This window comes from Cynocephalus volans, chromosome 11 (genome assembly GCF_027409185.1).
Source record: "Cynocephalus volans isolate mCynVol1 chromosome 11, mCynVol1.pri, whole genome shotgun sequence".
Lineage (NCBI taxonomy): Eukaryota > Metazoa > Chordata > Mammalia > Dermoptera > Cynocephalidae > Cynocephalus > Cynocephalus volans.
The window spans coordinates 18,253,139-18,275,260 of NC_084470.1; the positions used below are offsets into that span (position 1 = coordinate 18,253,139).

General features: G+C 46.5%; 1 protein-coding gene across 2 annotated transcripts in view; it reads right to left on the minus strand.

Annotated features, from left to right (window-relative positions):
• Positions 1 to 22,122, minus strand: part of PXYLP1 (2-phosphoxylose phosphatase 1) — a 69,041-nt gene that overhangs the window by 15,380 nt on the left and 31,539 nt on the right. For both annotated transcript variants that reach the window (XM_063114685.1, XM_063114686.1), the window contains one exon: positions 173 to 331. In XM_063114685.1, the coding sequence (XP_062970755.1) occupies positions 173 to 331 (159 nt within the window). The remainder of the gene's footprint in view (positions 1 to 172; positions 332 to 22,122) is intronic.

Genomic DNA, 22,122 nt, shown 5'->3' on the forward strand with positions numbered 1-22,122 from the left:
TGGAGATGAAGATGCTAAGACCCAGGAACTCATGCAAGGGCACAGCCTAGTGGCATCTGCGGGGCTTGAGCCCAGGCTGTTCCACTCCTCACTGCTGTGTTATGCTGCTTGAAGAGCTGGGCCCAGAGGGGAGTCAGTGTGGGTGCCAAGCTGGGAGACGCGGCAGACCTACCTTCCATGCTGCGCTCACCCACACTTGGGATGTTACAGTACAAGAGAGCTTCATACACAGGATCTGTCACAGGGGGATCTGTTGCTGGGTCAGGCATGATCCTCTTTCGACTCTTGCTGCTCAGTCCATTCTTGGCTGCTGACACCGGGATCAGGTGGACTGCAGGAAAAGCCACGCAGGTCAGGAAGCATGGTCACTGAGGTGCCAGGCCAGCTGCAGGGGCCCAAAGTGGGCTGCAGTTCCATTTGAGTAACTCTCATCTCCCTTGGAATTGGGGTGGACGTTAGTGTAGTACCCTCTCCTGGCCAGTAATTATCTATGCAACATCTGATTACCTCGTCCTAATGCCCTTGTAATTCCAGTAGCAATAACAGGGAGGAAGATCATCATCTACTGAGAACCTGCTGAGTGCCAGACACAGGTGTCGGACATGCCTCATTTAACATCATCTGCTTTGTGCTTTGTGGCCCCCAGAGCCCGATCACAGCCTTTGCTCATCAATCCTCATGAGATCACTTTCCAGAAGAGAGCTGAGGACCAAGGCACAGTGGTGGATGGCAGCCCGGCTCATGCTCACTCATCTGACTCCAGCACCCCCTTGACTCTGACCCCACCTCCACCTTCTGGGTGTCATGTGTGGGTCCTGCAATCTGTTGTGTTTGTCCATCTAGTACCCCTCTTTCTGTTAAGTGTGGTCTGGTTGAACTGTCAGCCACAGTGTCTCTGCCCTTGGCAGGGTGGACATGTGACCAAAGTCAATAAGGACAGTGATGGGGCAACAGGACTCCTTTTCCTTGAGGGGGGTGATTTACAGACACTAGAAGAGGGCTTCTTTCTCCTGGATGCTGATCTGTAAGAAAGGAAACTCGGGGGTGCCCCAGCATCTGCTGCTCCATAGACAGCCTCTGTCTCAGTGGTCCCCAATCTTCCCATACTTGAGGAAACTCTTTGTAGCATCGCAGATTTTCTAGAACTCCCTACACAATAATAGTTGTACTTTCAGCATCTACCCATTGAGGGAAATAAATGGAAATAAGAGTGTCCATGGCTCTACTTAACTTCTAAAAGGTTTAGTAATCACTGTAATATATATAAATGCGTATAAACAATAGCTAAAACAGAGACCAGCCACCAGACTAAATCAATTTAAATTCCCTAATTTCTTCTCTAAATTCTTCTACATACGTATTTAAAACTTCCCTTCAGCAAACAGATGCCATAAACAAAGATAAAAAACAAGCAATACACTGAGAGAAAAATATCTGCAACATACATAACAAATGATTCATATCCAAAGTACATAGTATCCAAAGTAACCCCCAGTCCTCCCAGTACCCAGCCTCACCAGCTGACTGAGTTGTGTGTGCCTTCCCACAGAGAAGGTCCAGAACAAGTAATAGATGGCTAAATACTGACAGGAGCATTGGTGGGAGAGTGTAGGACTACAGCAGGAGACTAGTGAGATCACTGCGGGGCACAAAAGCCCCTACAACTGAAAAACCATTAAAGGATATGAACAGGCTAACTACAGAAAAATAAATACCAGTGGCCAATTAATGTATGAAAAGATGCTCAAGTTTATTGAGATTTACAGAAATACAAAATGAAACAATAAAGGGATATGAGTTTTCCACTATCAGACAGGAAAATGTTTTAATTCTCATATCCAATATTGGTAAGGGTCTGAGAAACCTGACACTTCTATATACTGCAGGTGAGAATTTGGAACAACCTTTCGGACAAAGTGTTTGGCAGTAGCCATCGAAAATGTCATATGTGCATTATCTCCGATCCCATTTTTTTATGCCTTGGGATCTAGTCAATAAAGATACCAATTCCCATGCACAAAGATGTATGGCCAAAGAGATTCACTGCAGTGCTGTCTGTAATAACAAAAGAAGGAAATAACCTGAATATTCATCATGGGCAGAACAGAATGTTACATCCATACTGTGGAATATTCTACATCAGTTAAAAAGAATGGAAAAGAATCAAAGATAAATTAAGTGAAGTGAATAAACCAAATCACTAGATATTGATATAATCCTTTTTGTATATAGAAAAAAACCCGTGAGATTTACTATAGGAGGGCAGGGCAAGGTGGTGGACTAGTGGTGCCCAGGGCGCATTCCTCCCACAGAGAAGGACCAGAACAACTAATAGATGGCTAAATACTGACAGGAGCATTGGTGGGAGAGTGTAGAACTACAGCAGGAGACTGGTGAGATCACTGCGGGGCACAAAAGCCCAGAATGGTAACACAGAGAGGACAGAGAGGCACATGGCCTCAGTGGTCATATCTCTGACACCAGGAACATCACGGGAAGAATTTTCTCTTGTGGTGAAAAGGCAGGCAGAGGACCTATACCGACCCCCATCCTGACCACAGAGGCCTGCAGATCTTTGGCAGAACAAGCCCAGAGCCAAGTGTGCGGAACAGCCTAGAGAACACACAGGACCTTGCTCTAGAACACTAGCATATACTGTGCACTCTCCACACCCCACCCTCAGGACCCAAGCTGATGCAGGATGGTGCCATCTTGAAACTGGAGCCATACCAGCCTTAAGGCTCTGCCTGCCACTCAGTGCACTCATAGGAGAGGCTATGATGCCCCGATCCCAGGAGCTTGAAGCCTGAGCTCACAGTGGCTATGACTCTAGTTCTACAGTCTGGAAAGCAACCCTAGTCCTGCTGAACTGACACACCCAACAACCCCAGCCAGAGATCAGATTGGTAGACCCTCCTCAAGTGGACCACCCCCCACTCCTCCCAGTACTCAGCCTCACCAGCTGACTGAGTCGTGTGTGCCTGAGCCCCCAACCCAGAAAAACAGCACACAGGTCCCTATCTTAATGAATGTGACATCAGGCCAGTGCAAATAAAGTGCTTCTGCTACAGTCCTGCTTAGTGGCCTTGTCAACAGTCCCAGAAGTGGCTGCACTGGCCTCATCACTGCAGAACTGCGCAGTGGCCCTGCCCACTGCCCAGAAGCAGCCGGACAGGTCACTTCACTGCAGGCCTGGCTAGCAGTCCCATCCACTGCACAAGAAGTGGCTAGATGTGCCCCCTCACTGCAGCCCCCCCCTCCAGTGGCCTTGCTCACTTTCTTTTTTCTTTTCTTTTTTTTTTTTAAAAAGATGACCGGTAAGGGGATCTCAACCCTTGGCATGGTGTTGTCAGCACCACGCTCAGCCAGTGAGCAAACCGGCCATCCCTATATAGGATCCGAACCCGTGACCTTGGTGTTATCAGCACCGCACTCTACCGAGTGAGTCATGGGCCGGCCCCTTGCTCACTTTCTGAGAAGTGGCTCAGCAGCTCTGCCTTTGGCAGTCCAGCTCCTGAACTGCAGAGGAAACACAGCCTGGCAGCTGTCACCACTGCCCAGCTCCAGAGCACTGCCACTGCTGCCACTCCTCTTCCCACACAGCAGTCTATCTCACTCCCTGCTGATGCACTACCTGGGGGCCACTGCTTCTACCTCACCCAAATTCAGGTGGTTCTGCATTTTACTAGGTAGGAGGAAAGAGAAACCTGCCCAGTGTTGTCCATTCAAGCTGAGGAGCTTCAGTAATCCCAGTCTATCTATCAGGGTCACAGGACACGAGCTGGGGTGCCAGCAAGTCCACCCAGGTTCACCCACCTCAACCAAGGAGAGACAAGGCACCCAGGTGCTTCTCCCAAGAACTTGAGATCTTGTGCACAGACTTAACAACCCAAAATAGTGTCACTCACTTCAGCAAGGAGCCACTGAGTGCTCCAGCACCTGGGACACAGAGGCACTCACAGACAACTCCAGTATTAAATAGGTCAAAGTAACCACACAGAGACTACACTACTGCATCTACCCAGAACCAAAACTAAAACACCCTACCCAATGGTCAATATAAAACACATCTACAGGAGGGTGTCTCTCTCCTCAAAAGCTACTCCAGAGTAACAGAAGAAGCAACTGCACTACCAGATGCCCAGACATCGATGTAGGGATACTGGAAATGCAAAAACAAAAAAACCAAGAAAATCTGACACACCGAGAGTAATACAATAATTCTTTAGTACCAGGACCCAACCAGCAGGAACCTTTGAAATGTCTGAAAAGGAATTCAGAGCAACAATCTTAAGGAAATTCAAGGACATACAAGAAGACTCAGACAATACAATAAGATGAGAAAAACACTCCAGGTCTGAAGCAGGAATTGTACAAAGAGACAGATACCCTAAAAAAGGATGTAGCAGAACTACTGGAACTGAAGGATTCATTCAACTAATTCAAAAAATTTAACCAAGAGTGTAAGCAACAGGCTAGAGCAAGCAGAAGAAACAATTTCTGATCTCAAAGACAGTCATTTTGAAATAACTCAGGAGGACAAAAAAGAAAACAGAAAAAAAAATTTTTAAATGAAGAAAATCTGAGAGGTATAAGACAACCTTAAACATGCAAGCATCCAAATTATGAGTGTTCCAGAAGGGGAGGAGAAAGGAAAAGGACTGAAAACACAACAGCCCTACAAGAAATCCTCAAGGGAGTCCGACATTTGGAATCCAAAAAAACCAATAATCCCCATCATGAATACACTAGAAAGAATAAAGCCCAGTGATAGAGCAGACATGCAAATGAAAAGAGAAAGAAACTAGACCTCGTCACTACAAAAAACCAACAAACATGAAAGACAAACAATAAAAGGCAAAGAAAGGAACAAAAGACATATAAAACAACCATAAAAAAATCAACAACCGGGAGTAGGATGATACCTCTCAATAACAACCCTAAATGTAAATGCATTGAATTCTCCACTATAGACTAGCTGAATGGATTAAAAAACTAGACCCAAGTATATGTATATGCTGCCTACAAGAAATTCACCTCACCTGTAAAAGCTTACACAGACTAATAGTGAATGGATGGAAAAAAGATATACCATGCAAATGAAAACCAAAAATGAACAAGAGTAGCTATTCTGATATTGGATAAAATAGGCTTGAAACAAACAAACAAAAATATAAAAGGAAACAAAGAAGGTCATTATATAATGATAAAGGGATATATTAAGCAAGAGGATATACCATTCATAAATATATACACACCCAACATCGGAGTACCAAGATATATAAAGCAAACACTATTAGACCTAAAGAGAAACAGACCCCAATACAATAATAGTTGGGGACCTCAACAGTCCTCTCTCAACATTGGAAAGATCATCTAGGCAACAAATCAACAGAGAAACACAGAATTTAAACTACATTTTAGACCAAGTGGACTTGATAGACAACTACAGAATATTTCTTGTAACAACTGCAGAATATGCATACTTTTCATCAGCACATGGAACATTTCCCAGAATAGACAATGTTAGGTCACAAATCAAGTCTCAACAAATTTTAAAAACTGAAATCATTTCAAGTGTCTTTTCAGACCACAATGGATTAAAACTAGAAATCAATAATAAGCAAAACTTTGGAAACTATATAAACACATGAAAATTAAACAACATGCTTTCTTCTTTGACCTATGGGTCAAAAAAGAAATTAAACAGGAAATCATGGAGAAGGGGACTGGACCCCCCTCCCACAACCAGGCACAATACGCTAGCACCTCGGGGCCTGCCCAGGGACCTGGGGTACGGAGCTGGGGACCGGACCTCCCCACACAACCAGGCACACCTTGCCAGTGCCTTGGGGCCCACCCGGGGACCTGGGGCACAGAGAAGGGGACCGGACCCCCCTTCTACAACTAGGAACACCATGAGTACCTCAGGACCCACTTGGGGAGGCAGGGTATGGAGCCAGGGATTGGACATTCTCTACAACCAGGCACACTGCCAGCACCAAGAGCATGCCAAAAACATTTCCTCCATGTGGGTAGCCCACCACAGCTACCATGATAACCATGGCTGCCGCAAAGGTGGCTAGATGCCTCAACCACTATGCAGATGGTCCTCCAGCCACTGGAGTGCATTGACACAAGGAGAGTCACCAACAGAGATAAAGAAAGAAGGAGGATGTCTCTCTCCACAGAGCCCATTTCAGAGTGACAGAAGAGGCATCTGTTCCATGATAGTATTGGGGGACCTGATCATGCCTCTCAGCACTGGACAGATCACTTGGGCAGCAAATCAATAGAGTAACCATTATTCTTTCAGAAGAAGAGAAGAAATCTAGGGTGATGGGGGGGAGAGAAAGGGAGATGGGGAGGGATTGGAAAAGGGCTATAAAGAATAATTACGATTTGTAACAATATATATGCTAGTAATATTTGATCAACATATCTCAATCTTGAACCCCCAAAATGTGTATAATCAATTTTGATTGAATAAATAAATTAAAAATAAAAAAATAAAAATTAAAAAAAACAATAAAATGGCTTTTATGAAAAAAAAAATTCTTGAAACTAATGAAAATAAAGACACATCATGCTCAAACCTGTGGATACTGCAAAAGCAGTACTAAGAGGGAAGTTTATGGCAATAAATGCTTACATCAAAAGAAAAGAAAGACTTCAAAGGATGGTCTTTTGAGAAGATAAAGAAAATGACAAACTATTAGCTAGACTAACTAAAAAAAATAAGAAAGAAGACCCAAATAACAAAAATCAGAAATGAAAAATACAAAGTATCATTAGAGACTATTATGAACAACTACATGCCAACAAATTTGAAAACCTCAAGGAAATGGATAAATTTCTGGACACATACAAACTACCAAGACTGAACCAAGAAGAAATAGAAAACCTAACAGACCAATAACATGTAACAAGATTGAGGAAGTAATCGGCAGTCTCTCGACAAAGAAAATAACAATGCTATTTCCATTATGCACACTGCCTTCTAGATGTTTCCACTGATGTTAAATGCTCCAAAACCATTGTTATCTCCCTACTCAAACAGCAACAAATAAAACCATGACCCTTTCATGGTGGGACACACGAAACAGGACAGTCCCTGTGCCAATTCTCTACGGGGGGTGTTCCCTCTGCTTTCCTTTCTTTTCTATTACTTGTCATTCCCAAGATCTTTGGAGATCAAGGACATAAACAATCTAAGATTAAGAGCACTCCAGGTAAATGCAAATCAAAACCACTTTGAGATGTATTATCTCACCTCAGTTAGACTGGCTTTGGTCAAAAAGGCAGAGAATAACAAATGCTGATGAGGCTGCAGAGAAAGGGGACCCCTCCTACATGTTGGTGGGACTGTGAATTAGCACAGCCACTATGGAAAACTGGATGCAGGTTTCTCAAACTACTACAGATAGGACTAACATAAGATCCAGCAATCCCACTAGAGTATATACCCAAAGGAATGGAAATCATCATGTGGAAGAGACACCTGCACTCCCATGTTTATTGCAACTCTATTTACAATAGCCAAGTTATGGAACCAACCTAAATGTCCATCGACAGACAACTGGATAAGGAAAGTGTAGTAAATGTACACAATGTGTTGGGAAAATAGAATAATTTAATCAGGCCCCCTCGCCTCAGGTACAGTTGGGGGTGGTGCGGCACATTCTTTGTAAGCAAATTGTGTGTGTGTGGGTGGAGTTAGTGAGCATGTGTGGTACTGTGCCTTGGCTGGTGTTTTTTACTGCCTCGTGAGGCCATGCTCTCCAACCTACAGCTTCCAAGGACCTGTTTGCTGGTTACCTAGCTCATAGACCTGTGTGTGAGGGGTCTGGTGACCCAGCCTGGCGTGTGAGGGGTCTGGGGACCCAGCCTGGTGTGTGAAGGGTTTGTGACCCAGTCTGGAATGGGCTTGAGGGGTCTGTGAGCTCCAGACACAGCCCTAGCTAGACAATTGGCCCAGTCGGCAGGATTATGGGCAGGTAAAAGAGCTCGACACAATGGAATACTACTCAGCCATAAGAAAGAATGAAATTCTGCCATTTGTAGCAACATGGATGAGCTCAGTGAAAATTATGTTAAGTGAAATAAGTCAGACAAGGAAAGAGAAATACCACATGGCCTCACTCATAAGTGGGAGCTAAAAAAACAATAAACAAACAAATAAATAAATAAGAAAGAAAGAAGAACAATCACAATAATAGGTTGAACTTTCAGGAGAGAATAGAACTGTGGTTACAAGAGGTGGGAAAGACAGAGGGGATGGAGGGTGTGGCAAGAAATTGGTTAATGGACACAAAGAATGCGTACACTGTAATGATAAAAATGCTAACTATCCTGATTTGATCATCACATATTGTACACAGGTATTTATATTTAATTCTGTACCCCACAAACATGTATAATCAATTATGCTTCAATTTAAAAAAAAGAAGATTTACTATAAAGTGATAGTAATCAACAGAGTGGGGAATTGGCTTAAGGGGAGCTATGCAGATTGACAGAATACAAAGTCTAGGCATGTGCTCCATACATACGTGGGTACTTCAAAAAATTTCTGGAAAGATTTGTATTATCATTTAATGCTATTTTTCCAAAAACTTTTTGAAGTACCCTTGTACACAGTTGATTGACTTTCTACAAAAGTGCCAAGATAATTCAGTCAGAGAAAGGCGAGTCATTTCAATGAAAGGTGCTAAACATCACATGGGAACTAGATACCCTTACCTTATGCAAAAAATAACTTGAGATGGATTGCAGAATATTTACAACTTTATTCATAATAGTCCAAAACTGGAAACAACCCAAACCACAAGTGAATGGGTGAAGAAATTGTTGTATATCCAAACAATGGAATATCACTCAGCAATAATCAGAAAAACTACTGATGTAACAACATGGGATGAATCTCAAATGCCTTATGCTGTGCAAAAGAAGCCAGACACAGAAGAGGAAATACTTTATAATTCTATTTATGTGAAGCTCTAGAAAAACAAAGCTAATTTGTTCTAACAGAAAACAGATCACTGTGGTTCTGGGTCTGGGGCCTGGGGTGGCTGAAGGGGCTAACTGCAAAGGGACATGAAAGAAATGTCCTTTATCTGGATTGTGGTGATGGTCACAAAAGTATACACATTTGTCAAAACTCTTCAAACTGTACATTTTAAATGGGCATGTTTTATTATATGGAAATCATACCTCAATACAGTTGATTTTTTAAAAAATTAAAAAAACTATAAATGTATGAATAAACAGGCATTTGTTTATTATGCCAATGTACAGAAAAATGTCTAGAAGAATATCCATCACAATGCAGCAGTGGTTTCCTCTGGGGAATGGGGTATAAATAAGAATTTTTACTTGTTTTTCTGTAAGTGTCTATATTGTTTTATATATCCACACACAAACATAGTAAGCACATGTTAACATTCTGTATGTATAAAAAAATATATTTCTATAATGCCTAGATATACAAAATTTTTTTTACTATAGACCTATTTCCATTCATTACTGGTGTTACTAAAACAACAATCACAGAGCTACAGAACTGGCCTTTCACCAACTCAAAACCATCCCTTCAGTTGCTCCTAGAGCCACTTTTTTCCCAGCAGCTGGAAGGGGCTAGATAGCTAGCACACAGCTCAGGTGTCCAGAGGTAATTTACTATTGGGGGATTAGTGCCAGAGCAAGAGGACATGGAAAAGCAGATGTCTTAAGGGAGCATCTTAATGACCTGGCCCTTCTGGCTAGCTGCTGCCCCTCAGTCCTTGACTCCACTGTTTTATGAAATCTACCAAATTCAGGCCCCTTGGCCTGTGGGCACACTCCTTTGAGCCTGGGCCAGGGAGGAGGAGCCTGGTGAAGGAGACACAACAATATGAGTGTCACAGGGACGGAGGGGCATGGGTTCCCGGGCGTCCCAGAAGCCCCACGGTTTGCTGGTTCATCTGTAAGCACATGGGGTAAGGCGTGTTGAGGCTGCCATTTGAGACCATGCAAGCTGTGTCCAAATGACCTACCCATGACCCAAAGAAGCAGTGGTTTGAAAGCCACAGCTAAGAATCAGGTAATGATCAGAACAAGACCTTCTGTCCAGAAAGATGGTATCTGGTGCTTTCCTCGTCAGCCTTGTCCACTAGTTCAGACTATGGAAATTGACCTGTGCTATTTTTGCCTCCCTGAGTCACCAGGACACAGTGTCAGTCCACAGGTGGCCCTCTGAGGGGTCATCCAGGTACCAGGCATTCAAAGGAGGTTCTGATGCATAGAAGCCATGGGGCGAGAAGTCTCCCCAGCTCCATCACGATCTGTCCCACCTCCACCAGATGTTTCTCATCCATGCTCTTCCCCTTGCTGGCAACTCTACCCTCACCTCACTTCTCCCCAAATCGGGCCGACTCCATAACTGATCTTAGGGGTCACCTTCTTCAGGAAGCCCGTCCTTAATCCCCGGGCAGTTTCCACGTCCTTCTTCTATGAGCCTACCCAGTTCCTGCTGTTGTCATGCCTCATACTACAGGACATGTGAGCAGGGGTGTCCCAGTTTGTCACCTGCTACACCAACACCCAGAGGGCCGAGATGACACCTCTTTCACATTTTTATTCCCTTTGACTGGCAGAAGACAGTCAAAAAATGCTTACTGAATAGAGGCCTGCTCTGAGCCAGGTACTGTGCTTCCTGCGTTTGATGAAATATCTCACTAAATCCTCACATGGGAGCACGAGGGAGACGGGTCACCTAACCAGCCTGGGGTGGGGATCATCCAGGGAGACTCCCTGGAGAAGACACCCGAAAGGCTGAACTGAAGCAGGCTCCATGGAGGACAGGAGAGGAGAGGAGGAAGCAGAGCACAGTGGAGGTGGGCCACACTCAGCAGACAGGAGTCACAGCTGGCTCAGGACACATCTCAGATCCCCTGTGAGGCCTAGTCTAGTCGGCCCACTGGGTTGACACACAGGGGCCCCCTAACAGGGGCCTGGGGAGGAGCCTGAGGGAGAGCCTGGACTGGAGGCTGTCTCTCCCCAATGCTGGGCCATTTGCCACATCAGCTCTCTGGGGCCTGCTTTACTTATCTGGACAAAGGGAGCTAAGGGACAAACTCGGGGGCCGGGGGCAGTCTGGACATCTGGGACTGGGACTCCAGGACACTGCTTTTCTTAGCAGGCCTTGCCCAGGCCCCTAGCTCCTCCAGCTGCCCTGTGGGACAATCAGAAACTCTGCTGACCCCAAGCACATGACAGCAGCTCAGATTTCACCAGGCAAGAAAAAGGGACTGCGGGGGCGTCAGAAGGGACAGTGGGCAGACAAACAGATGGAAGGATAACGAGTTTCATTGTGTAGGTGGAAAAAACCCATGAATCTAAATAAGTGCCCCGGGGCCCCTGTGCCACCATGACCAACATGAATAACAGAATAAGAGACATCTTTTACTGATAATTAACTGCACCAACAGGCATGCAAGTTCTCTGCGGTGTGATTACCGAGTAGAGGGGAAATTTCCATGAGCCACTTGTGCAAGTGAGTCTCTCTCCCTTCTGGCTGCTTTACCTGCTCATCTCATCTACAGTCACTTTCAATCTGTCCACGCATCTATAACCCTCTTGTATAAAGATACTGACAGGGTCTCAATTTCAAAGAAATGGCAGAGAACTTTCCCTCTAAAGCATCTCCTTGCCCTCCCCCAGTTCCCCCTCTTTCACTCTCAAAAGCAACTAGCAAACTTCTTAGAATCATGAGTGAAACAACCAGACATTATTCCAAATAGGCCCCTCCCCACCACCCTCCACCCACCCACCGAATGCACAGAGGAAGAATCTGGGTGCATTCCTAGCAAACATTCCCATAGCTGTGACTAGGACAAGCCACACTGATCCTCTCTGCTTTTTCCAGCTTTGGGCCTACTCTTCGCTAGGAAGAGTAACCATCAGGCAGGCAGGGACCTTAGGAAGAGGACTTGCCCCAGATCCTGCAGCCATGATCCCGGGCCTGCTAACTCAGGCCTGCTAACCTCTCATGCCTAGTATGTATGCACCTGTCCATCCAGCCACCCACCATTTACTGGCCATCTGCTGGGGATTCTTCAAAGAATAAGACAGACAAGGTCTCTATCTGCATGGATCTTACAGTCCAGTTGGGGAAGGCAGTCAGATATTAAACTACAAAGGGGGACGAGAAAGCATAAGGAACATAAAGAGAAAATGGATTCTCAGTCACGGTGCCTCCTGCACTCCCTGGCCATTGGTTTGGGGTGCAGATGCAGGAATGGTGCACTGAAAACTTGGATATAGAGGAAATATTGGGATGTTCCACAAGTTTTCAATAACAGCCTCAAGCAAAATGTGACCCAATCTCCAAGTCTTGGCTCAACAGCCAACACTATAAATGTATCTGGAGGGCAATGTTCCATCTGATGATAACTTGCTTATTCTAATTTTTGTTTATTCTATTTATGGACCCCACAGAATAGAAGAAAGGAAGGAAAGGGCCCGGGGTCAGGGTCAGATCATAATGTAACAGCACAGGTTCCTAGGCCACAAACTCCTGGGCCACAGCCCTTGGGCCTTAGGCCACCTTAGCTATTCCTATAAACTCCATGATGCACAGGGTCAGCAGGTCATGCTGCAGCCAGGCGTGTGTGGTCAGCTCATTATCTGGGAGCCATTCTGACTTGCACAAAGAGGCCTGTGACTTTCCTCTAGGACGTCAAGCCGCTGCCCATGGGCTCCAGCTCATCTCCCTTTTTGAGACCCTGGCACAGGGCAGAGGACAAAAATCTACCTGCATACCTGGCTTTCTTCCACCAGCTCTTGCCTTAGAAACCTGCTGTATGTGAGTGCCTCGCAGATGCCTCAAAACTGAGTTTAGTGGAGCAAGGAGCGGGGCAGGGGCGGGCATGCTTGGATCAGCTCCTTGCTCCTCCCTTCCTTCTGTGGAGACAGTCCCATCCTCTCTGGGAGCAGCTCCTCCCCCACATCAACCCCATGACCTGGTGGGGGCTGTCATGCTGCTCCACCAGGACCCTGTCCTTGTCATACTATCGGGGTCTAGGGATGGGGACCTGACTCCAGGCAGCTGTGCCACTTAGGGCCTGTTCCAGGAAAGAGAGTGCCTCGTGTGGAAGACACCATTTTGCAGTGGGAGTCAGATGGCTTCCAAACCCCTGCCTCCCACCATCTCTGTGCTTGTGTGATTTGGCCATCAGCTCTTCCTCTGATCACACAGACACCTGGCAGATTAACATTAGGCATCAGGGGTGCACAGGTTTCCCAGTGAATGTGAATGTAATGAGGCTGAAGTGTCAGCTCAACTGTGTCCCCACTGCTCTGGGCTCAGCTGCCCCCACGTCACACCCCTGACTATACCCGCAAAGAACTGGCCCCACCATGTGCTTTTTACCTTCCCTGCTCCAGGCCTGCCTCATCTTTGTGGGGACCTCAACCCTGAGCTGGTCACCTCCTTAAGGGGCTGTATCACGTCTTCCTTGGGACTCCAGAGAAGTCTGTGCTCAGTCAGCCCTGCTGCTGTGGCTGTTCATGGTTCTCAATGCAGGGAGATGGCCTAGGGCTGGGGGCTGCAAAAGAGCTATAGCACCGCAAAGATGTGTGATATGGATTGAATTGTGTCCCCCAAGTTTTATGTACTGAAGCTTAATCCCCACTGTAACTGTAAAGGGTGGGAAATGCTATTACGGTAATTGAAAGGTGGGGGCCTTGAAGAGGTGATTAGATTGTAGGACCATGCCATAGTGAATGGATTAATAATGGTGGTCAGGGGCGTGGTTCTGAGGGCTTTAAAAGGAGAGAACGTGAGAGTCTCCCTCTCTCTCTTCTCTGCCATTTTGCAATGTGTTACTCTGCGTCACTGACGTCACCACCAAAGAAAGCTTTCACCAGATATGCTCCCTGGACTTTGGACTTACCAGCTTCCAAAACTGTTTTCTTACAAATTACACTTTGTTTTCTTACAAATTACCCAGTCCCAGGTATTTGTTACAAGCAACAGAAACAGACTAATGCAACGTGGGTTTGAGTCCTGGTGCTGTTATTTCCTAGCTGTGTGACCTTGGGCAAGTATCTCCGCCTCTCTAGGCCTTATTTCCTTCGTCTGCAAAGTGAAGATGGTGACGCCTACATCAGGGTGGTGCTGAAGGTGATGAGATGTCACCTGTGAATGGAACGTGGTTAGGGATCAAGCCATGCTATTGCCACATCTGCCATCTGGGTGCAATTGTTCCTGTTTCTCAGGGGCTCTTACAAGTGGCTCCCTTCAACTGGGAATCAGGAAGGGATGCTGAGCCCATGTCCACGTCCTTCACAGAAGCACAACGAGTCAGTCTCCCTTCCCCTTTTGGCCACCCAAATTTTAGCAGCTTTTCTGGCTCCCTTAAATACATTCAGCTAACCTGAGATAGCGCATTCTCACAAGCCGACATGCCCCGAGTCCTTCCACTTTCTCCTCCTTGCAATAACCCAAAGGCTCTTGAATTCTCTCTTCTTCATTGGTCTGTCAAGGAATAATTATTTGCTCTAACAGTCAATTCCCACAATTCCCTTAAGTGCTCCTCAAACCATTAAATTACCTTAAATGCCTGCCCTGTCTCTACACTGTACTGAAAATAAAAATGTCTGCTGTGATTGTCAGAAGAAAACCAGAACCGCAACAAAGAGCCCGCAGTGCTGGTACCTGTCTTTGGTCATCTGCTTTCACAGGCTGGAGTGGAAATCATGTTATACAGGTGAGACATGAAGTCAGGTCCACATCTGTAGACTCTGAGATACTTGGTTTTTCATAGACAAGATTGATCAAACAGTTGAATCCACTTTTCCCTTTTTGATTTTTCCACTTTGGGCCACACCACACCACCAACCTTTCCTGTTCTCCCGCTGCCTCGCTGTGAACCACATTAGGTAAGAGTTTAGTAAGTGCTTTTGTTTAGCCTGGTCACATCCAGGGAGCCAGCGAACCATAGCAGAAGACAGCAGGCTGTTGGCACGCTCTTCTCTCTCCCCTGCCTGACCCTCCCTCTGACATCTGCTACTGGGACCCAAGTCTGCCTCCTGTCAGGGTGCGGGGCTCCCACCGTGGCCTGAGCCTGAGCCCCAGTGGCAGCCCCCTCAGGATCCACACCCTAATAATGGACCTTGACCTAACAGGCCCATTGGATTAGAAGATGTCAACACCAAAGACTCCAAATCATGATAGAAACTAGAAATAGCAGAGACGTCCAGGACAGGCCCCAAAAGAGCAATATGAAAAGAGTCTGTCTCCCTAACCTTCTTGGGTCCTGGATCCCCATTCTCACCTTTGAAAATCTGATAAAAGCTATTGATTCTCACCCCTGAAACAGGACTGCATGCACAATCTTCTGTATTTGATTTCTGGGGGTTTATAGAACCTCTGAAACCTTGTGGGACATGAATTCAGGCTAAGAACCCAATGCACCTAGAAATAGGTTTCCAATTTCAACACTGGAGAAGAGATTAACCAAATTTTCTTTTCTCAAAATAAAGGATCTTTACACTTCATATAAACATGAGTTCATTCTAAAAGAGTTGTTCAAACTAAGGTATGAAAAGAAAAGGAAATTCACCCATAATCCTACCATCCAGAGGAACCTGCAATGAACACTTTAGCGTATATGCGTAGCTGAATGTCCTGCCAAAAGTTGTGCTTCTGTCCCTGCTCTGGTAGAAATGGTGACAAAGTCTCTAAGGCCCAAGGACATTGTTCTCCCTCCTCCAAGAGAAGCAAATAAATTTCTTATGTCTCAAAGGTCTGCACCCCATGGAGGCCACCACACCACTGTCCATGAAGGTGGCCAGTCATCTGCCTTCTATGTAAAGGGTCAAAAGGGACAGCCAGGTGGGTGGGGAGCTTTGAGGAGGCCACCTCTGGGAAAGAGAGCATGTGGCCGAGGACCGGGCCTGTACCCTCAGGTACCTGGACGTCCCACACAAGCCACCCCACCCTCTGTAGATGCCTGGGGCTGGGGAGAGGCAGAGTTCTGGCTGGGTTCCAGGTTACACAAGAGGCAGAGCCCTGGCCAGTGGGCTCCAGCCCCTCAAATGACACAGGGAAAGGAGAAGGGCAGGGAGAGGCAAGGGGTGATGCTGGGGCTCAAACCAGATAAACCGCAGTGGGGGCCCTGCATCACGGCCGATTCCCCGTTCTCTCCCACCCCTGGGCAGCCAGGCTCACCTGAGCCCCAGTAAGGCAGAGGCGGGACCTGCGATGTGCGCTGCAGCCATGCTAGCTGGATGGGACAGCGAGCCAGCCCCAGAGCTCTCTCCTGGGTGCCTGCCTGACTGCACCCTCCTGTACAGGATTCGGATCCCACCCGCTCGGCCTCTTCTTGATCAGCTTCCCCACCCCCACCACCAAGGTAGGACTGCTATTAAGATCACAGGACTCCACCTCTGATCACCACTCATTTCATTTCCAAGTGGACCTCTTGGTTCCATGTCATCAGCATGAGGCAGGAGCCCTGTTGCCAAGACAACAGGGAGTGAGGCCTAAGTGGGTCAGTGCAGCTGGCACACATGCCACCTGGTCGAACTGCAGCTGTGTCCTTGGCCCACATCCCTTCCATGTATACACTGATGTAAACATCCTGCGGTTTCTCTCCTTTTGTCTGTCTCTTCACTGGGTCTCTGGGATTTACAGGTGCTCTCCTGAATTCACTGACTACTTTTATTAACACTTTCTATTTTTACTAACTAGCCCTGATAGTTTCCTTTCCTCTAAAGTGAGGTGGGGAACCAATACTACTGACTCAAGACACACACAAAGACACAGGTACACACACATTCCTATACAAAAGTACCATATGTACTTTTATTTAATATATTATGGACAACATTCCAAGCCAACACAGACAGGTCTATGTAATTACGGTGTAATGAAGTATTTACTGTTGGACACTCTGCCTTCCTTTTTGTTTCCTATTATAAATGATGCTGCAATGAACATCTTTAAACATACATTTGTGTCCCTTTGTCTATTTATTCTTAAAGAAAAATTCTCAAAGATCAGAAACTATGTAGAGGCAGGGAAGTAAGGAAAAAGAGACAAAGACAGAGAGAAGAGAGAGAGAGGAAAAAAACATCATTGTCCTCACCCTGGAAGAAAACTAGAAACGACCCACAGATGTAAATGTGGCCATTTTTAGCTTGCGGAAGGACCTGCTATATGATATTCTCACCCACATCCAATGCAACTGCGACTTGAGCTTAAGAAGTTGTGATGAAAACTTATTTGTCAGATTTAATTTTGTCACTCACCTGTAGATTTTATTTTTCACCCACAGATATTTAATTCTACCTGGTAGCTGAACATAAAGCATTCAGAGGAAAAGCAAAAATTAAAACTCTCAGAAATCAAACAGAAAATAAATCTTCAAGAAAAGGATACAAATTAAAAAATATGAAATTTAAAACCTTGGTGATAAGGATGAAATGGAGATGTGACAGAACTCGTAGGTTAATTACGTAAACCCTCATTTTCAATTCCTCATTTTTTGGCTCCAGCTCATCAGAATAAAAGCCCAGGAAGAATCTTACTGTGGCTTTTAGAAGAGAGCACACAGTATCTTCAACCCTAGGCATTCTAAATGTGGTGTGGAGGATACCAACGTTAATAAAGCAAGTGTATTTCACAGGGCCGAAATACATATAGAAATGTTGAGCTTGGGAAAGACAGAAAACTTTCCCCGGGGCTAAAGTCTCTGTTGTAGATAAAGAATTATAACACAGCAAAAATGCTTGCTATTAGGGCAGAAGCCCTTGTTGCAGCTAAACCTAATGATGGGAAAGTCTTCAGCTGTTTCTTTGAGTTTTTTAGGGAACTAAGTGTTGCCATGACAATTATCTCATTGTTCCTTTTGTAACCACCTATGTTCCTCTTCTGTAACTTTCTTGCCTGGGGAATAAAAACAGAGAAAACCTGATTCGGGGTTATTTTCTGGGGAATGCATCTCTCTTCAAGGTTCTGGAATTAACCCTTTCGGGCCTCTCACTGCTCAGGAGAAATGGGCTTTGAGTAATCCTTTGTGTCTCCGTCACCCTGAGGGAGAGGTGAAAAATGTGGCTTTTGGAAGAGCGTACACAGTACCTTCAACCCTAGACATTCTAATTTTGTGGCCAAACCCCTGCATGAAAACATGGTAAGATCATCACGAATCCCCGAGTTCTCACAAACCAACGTGGCACATGCTTTCCTCCCTAAAGTGCACACAGGACAAAGACCAGAACATGACAAAGTCTCCTGCCTAGGTGGCAGGACCTGGCTTGCTCAGCAGCTGATGAGCTGACTCTCCGCTATTTTTACCCAAATTTGTGCCTCAGCAAAATCACTACCACCACATACCACAGACCTTCAGGGGTCCCCACAAAGAGAGGTGACACTGCAAATGCTCACAGCCATCTCCAAAGAGCAAGCCGAGGCTGAGGAAGCGAGTTCTACCATGCACTGTTATTCTCTTTCCTAGTGGACATCAGATCCAAGCAGCACATAAAAAGGAAGGGGGGCTGGAGGCTACAAGAAAAATGATGGCTCTCCAGGTTAAGAGAGATACCAGGGAAACTACAGCACACACGTGCACACACACGTACACTCACACACACACGCACGCGCACGCACACAAACACATGCACGCACACATACACACGTGCACACACATGTATGCACACACTCACACTTACGCACACAAACACACTTACGCACACATATGCAGACAAGCACACACATGCACACATACGCGCACACACACGCACACAGCTGGTTCATCTGGGACTCAGCTGCCCATCTGAGAACTTCCGGGCAAGTTACTTGCCTCCCTTGGCTTCCAGACCATCCCTGACGATGAGGCCCCACCTGGCTGCTGCTGTTCTGTCCCCTCCTCGGCCTCTCTTCCTGTCTGCCCAGACTTTCACCTTTGGCCCTCTCCTCTTTTGCCTGTATCTGCATCACAGGGCACAAAGCCAGGAGCGGACAGGGACTAGGCAGGTGGGGACCATGACAAAAGGGAAGGCACATACCCCTCCTCAAGGGGCAGCCCCCATCAGCTGCTTGACCCCTGCCAACCATCCCAGCAAGGGACTGTGGGCCTCAGGTTGCTGCAGAGTCTGATGTTTTTAAAAAGGGACTGGAAGTTTACATGAAATTGCCTAGTTTTAAAACCCTGGTAAATAAATTTAAAAATTTAAAAACATTGGTTGGGCCAAACAAAACAAGTTCAGAGGTTGCTGGTCTGGAACGGCTTCCACATGCTCTGAGAAGACCCGGTCTTACCCAAGCCAGGGCTTCATGAACAGTGAACACAGGGCCCCTAAATGGTGGCTCCTGAGAGGGTCTGTCAGGCCACTGACCCAAGGATCTACCCCTAGGCACCCACTCAGCCCTCTGGTACCTCCAACGACCCCCACACACCTCGACTCCCCCAAACCCCTCTCCTTCCTGCTGTGCCCCAGCTTGTCCTCCTGCCTGGGACTCGTCCTGCTTCTCTTCTGGCTCTGAGCACTCCCCACTGGCCGCCCCACACGTGGACCTCCCAGTCTAAGCTCGGGCGCTTATCCAGCCTTTGGCACACTTACCCCAGCTGGAGATGAGACACTCACGTGAATGATGGATGCATGGAAGAAGCACCTGCTGGCCTGACTGCCGGAGCCAGACTCCAGGTGTCACGGCACAGGCTCCTCCGCCCCATCATCCTGGCCCCGCCACACCACCCCATTAGCTATACAGTCCCACAGCATCACCATAACTCGGCTACACTTCTTCCTCTCAGGGTCAACATCTCCAACCGAGCCACCAGAGCCCGTGGCGCACTGGGGAGAGTGCAGCGCTGGGAGCGCAGTAGTGACGCTCCCGCCGCGGGTTCGGATCCTATATAGGAATGGTCGGTACACTCACTGGCTGAGTGCCGGTCACGAAAAAGACAAAAAAAAAAAAAAAAAAAAAAAGGGAGCCTTTCACCAGATGACAAAATGGCCCACGAGCTGACTCCAGACTCACCCTCCCACCAGCCTCTGGATGGGCGGTTCTCAGAAACTGTGTACATCAGACTCACCCAAAGAGCTTGTTAAAGATGCAAATTTCTGGGTTCCACTCCCACCAGGATTCTGACTCTGTAGAGAGGGTGCAAAATGTGCTCTTTGTTTTCAGAACATGCAGTTTTAATAAGCTTCCCAGGCGGTTCCAATCAAGGGGCTCAGGAAACCACACTTAAAAAAACCGTATGGTCTTTTCAAGACACAAATCTGACAAAGTCAGATCTGACAACGTCTTCCCTGCTCCTTGGCTCCCCACAGCCTTAAGATATAACGTGGTGTCAGGAGGGTGGCTCCGGCCTGTGTTCTACCTTCACGGCTACAGGAAGGTGACTAACCGGGTCCCCAGCTCTCCTGCTGTGCCTTTGCACACCCACCTCCATCTGCCAGGAATGCCTTCCCCAGCTTCCTCACTGGCCAATTCCTGCTCTCCCTCAGGGATGAACTTAATTGACACCTCCTCTGAGGAGTCTTCCCTGAGTCCCCAGGCTGGACTGGGCTCTTGTCTTCTACCCTCCTGTACCACCCTGCTGTAAATTATCTCTAATTCATTTGACTTAACAAACACACATGCAGTGATTGCTATTTGCCAGGCACTACTGCAGGTGTTTTATAAAGATTAGCTCACTGAATTCTTTACAAACCCTATGCAATAGGAACTATCATCATCCTCATTTTACAGATGAGGAAAATGAGGCATGGAGAAGGTAAATATCCTGCCTGGGGTCACATAGCTGGTAAGTGGTAGGACAGGGTAGTCTGGCTCTAGAGCCCAGGTTCCTTCCCACCCTACGTGCTGCCACTTCTCACCAGTCCCAGCACTGTACAACGTATTCCAAGTGTCTGCTTGGGATTTTCCTCTACTGAACAGAGAGCTCCCTGGGGCCCCTGAGGAGTTAAAGTTCCAGCCCAGCCCATGGCCTAACATCCAGTGGAAAGTCAAGGAACATTTGCTAAAGAAAAAAGTTGTACATCCTCATTGGCACTTGATCAACAAGGAAAGATAAAATTCATAAAACCTTGGTGTTTAGAGAAACTTTAAATGTGATCTGGCCCAATGACCTGCCTGATATCCTCTCTGGGAAACAACTCTCCAGGGCTCGCAGACCTCAGTGATGGAGAACACACCACCCACTGTACTCTGCGTGGCACTGACTTTTAGGAAGTTCCACCTTCTGCTTACCTGAAATGTGTCTCCATGTTCACCTGGACCACACAGAACAGGCCCAACTCTTCTTGCAGAGAGGGAGCTCTTCAGATATTGAAGACAACCCTGTCTTTCACTTCTGCAGGTTAACTCTCCCTCCACTCTCCCACCTGGGGATCTGAGTCTCCAGTCCCCCTTTAACATTTCCCTCTGAACCGGCTCTGGTCAGTTGGGGCCCTGCCCAAGAGGGCAACCCCGAATATGGGTGCCATGTGCTCAGTATAGATCAACTCCATCATGGCCAGTGTACTCTGATTAAAAACAAATAAATGTACGAGGATACTTCAGAAAGTTCATGGGAAAGTGGAATTAAAAGATAATACGAGTCTTTTCATGAACTTTTTGAAGTTTCCTCATATGACATATTTCAAAATATCTGACCACTGCCAAATGGCTGAAGTAACAAGCTTTGGCAGCAAAGAACACCAAGAGCCTTGGTTTCTGATGATAGTGTGTTATGATGGGACTCTGGGCTAGTTTGCTTAAAAGGTTTATGTTGGCAATGTTTCCACGAGCCACGGGTTTTCCCAAAAATCTCCATTCTTACACCAATCTTGCAAAGCAGCAATAATTATTTTACAGAAGAAGACATACAGGCTTCCATGAGCCAAGAGTTTTTCCAAAAGTCTCCATTCCCACAGTAACCTTGCAAAGCAGTGATAATTAACTTTATTTACAGAAGAAGCAGATCACATGGCTGTTTAGTGGGGAAGCTGACATTCAAACCCAAGGCGGCGGTTCAAGAGCCTTCGGCCCCCCTCATGCTGCCCCTTGGGGAACGCTGGTTGGAACATGGCAAGATGAGCACAAAACAGGCATGAAGGAAATGTGGGTTAAAGCAGGAAAGTGGGCGA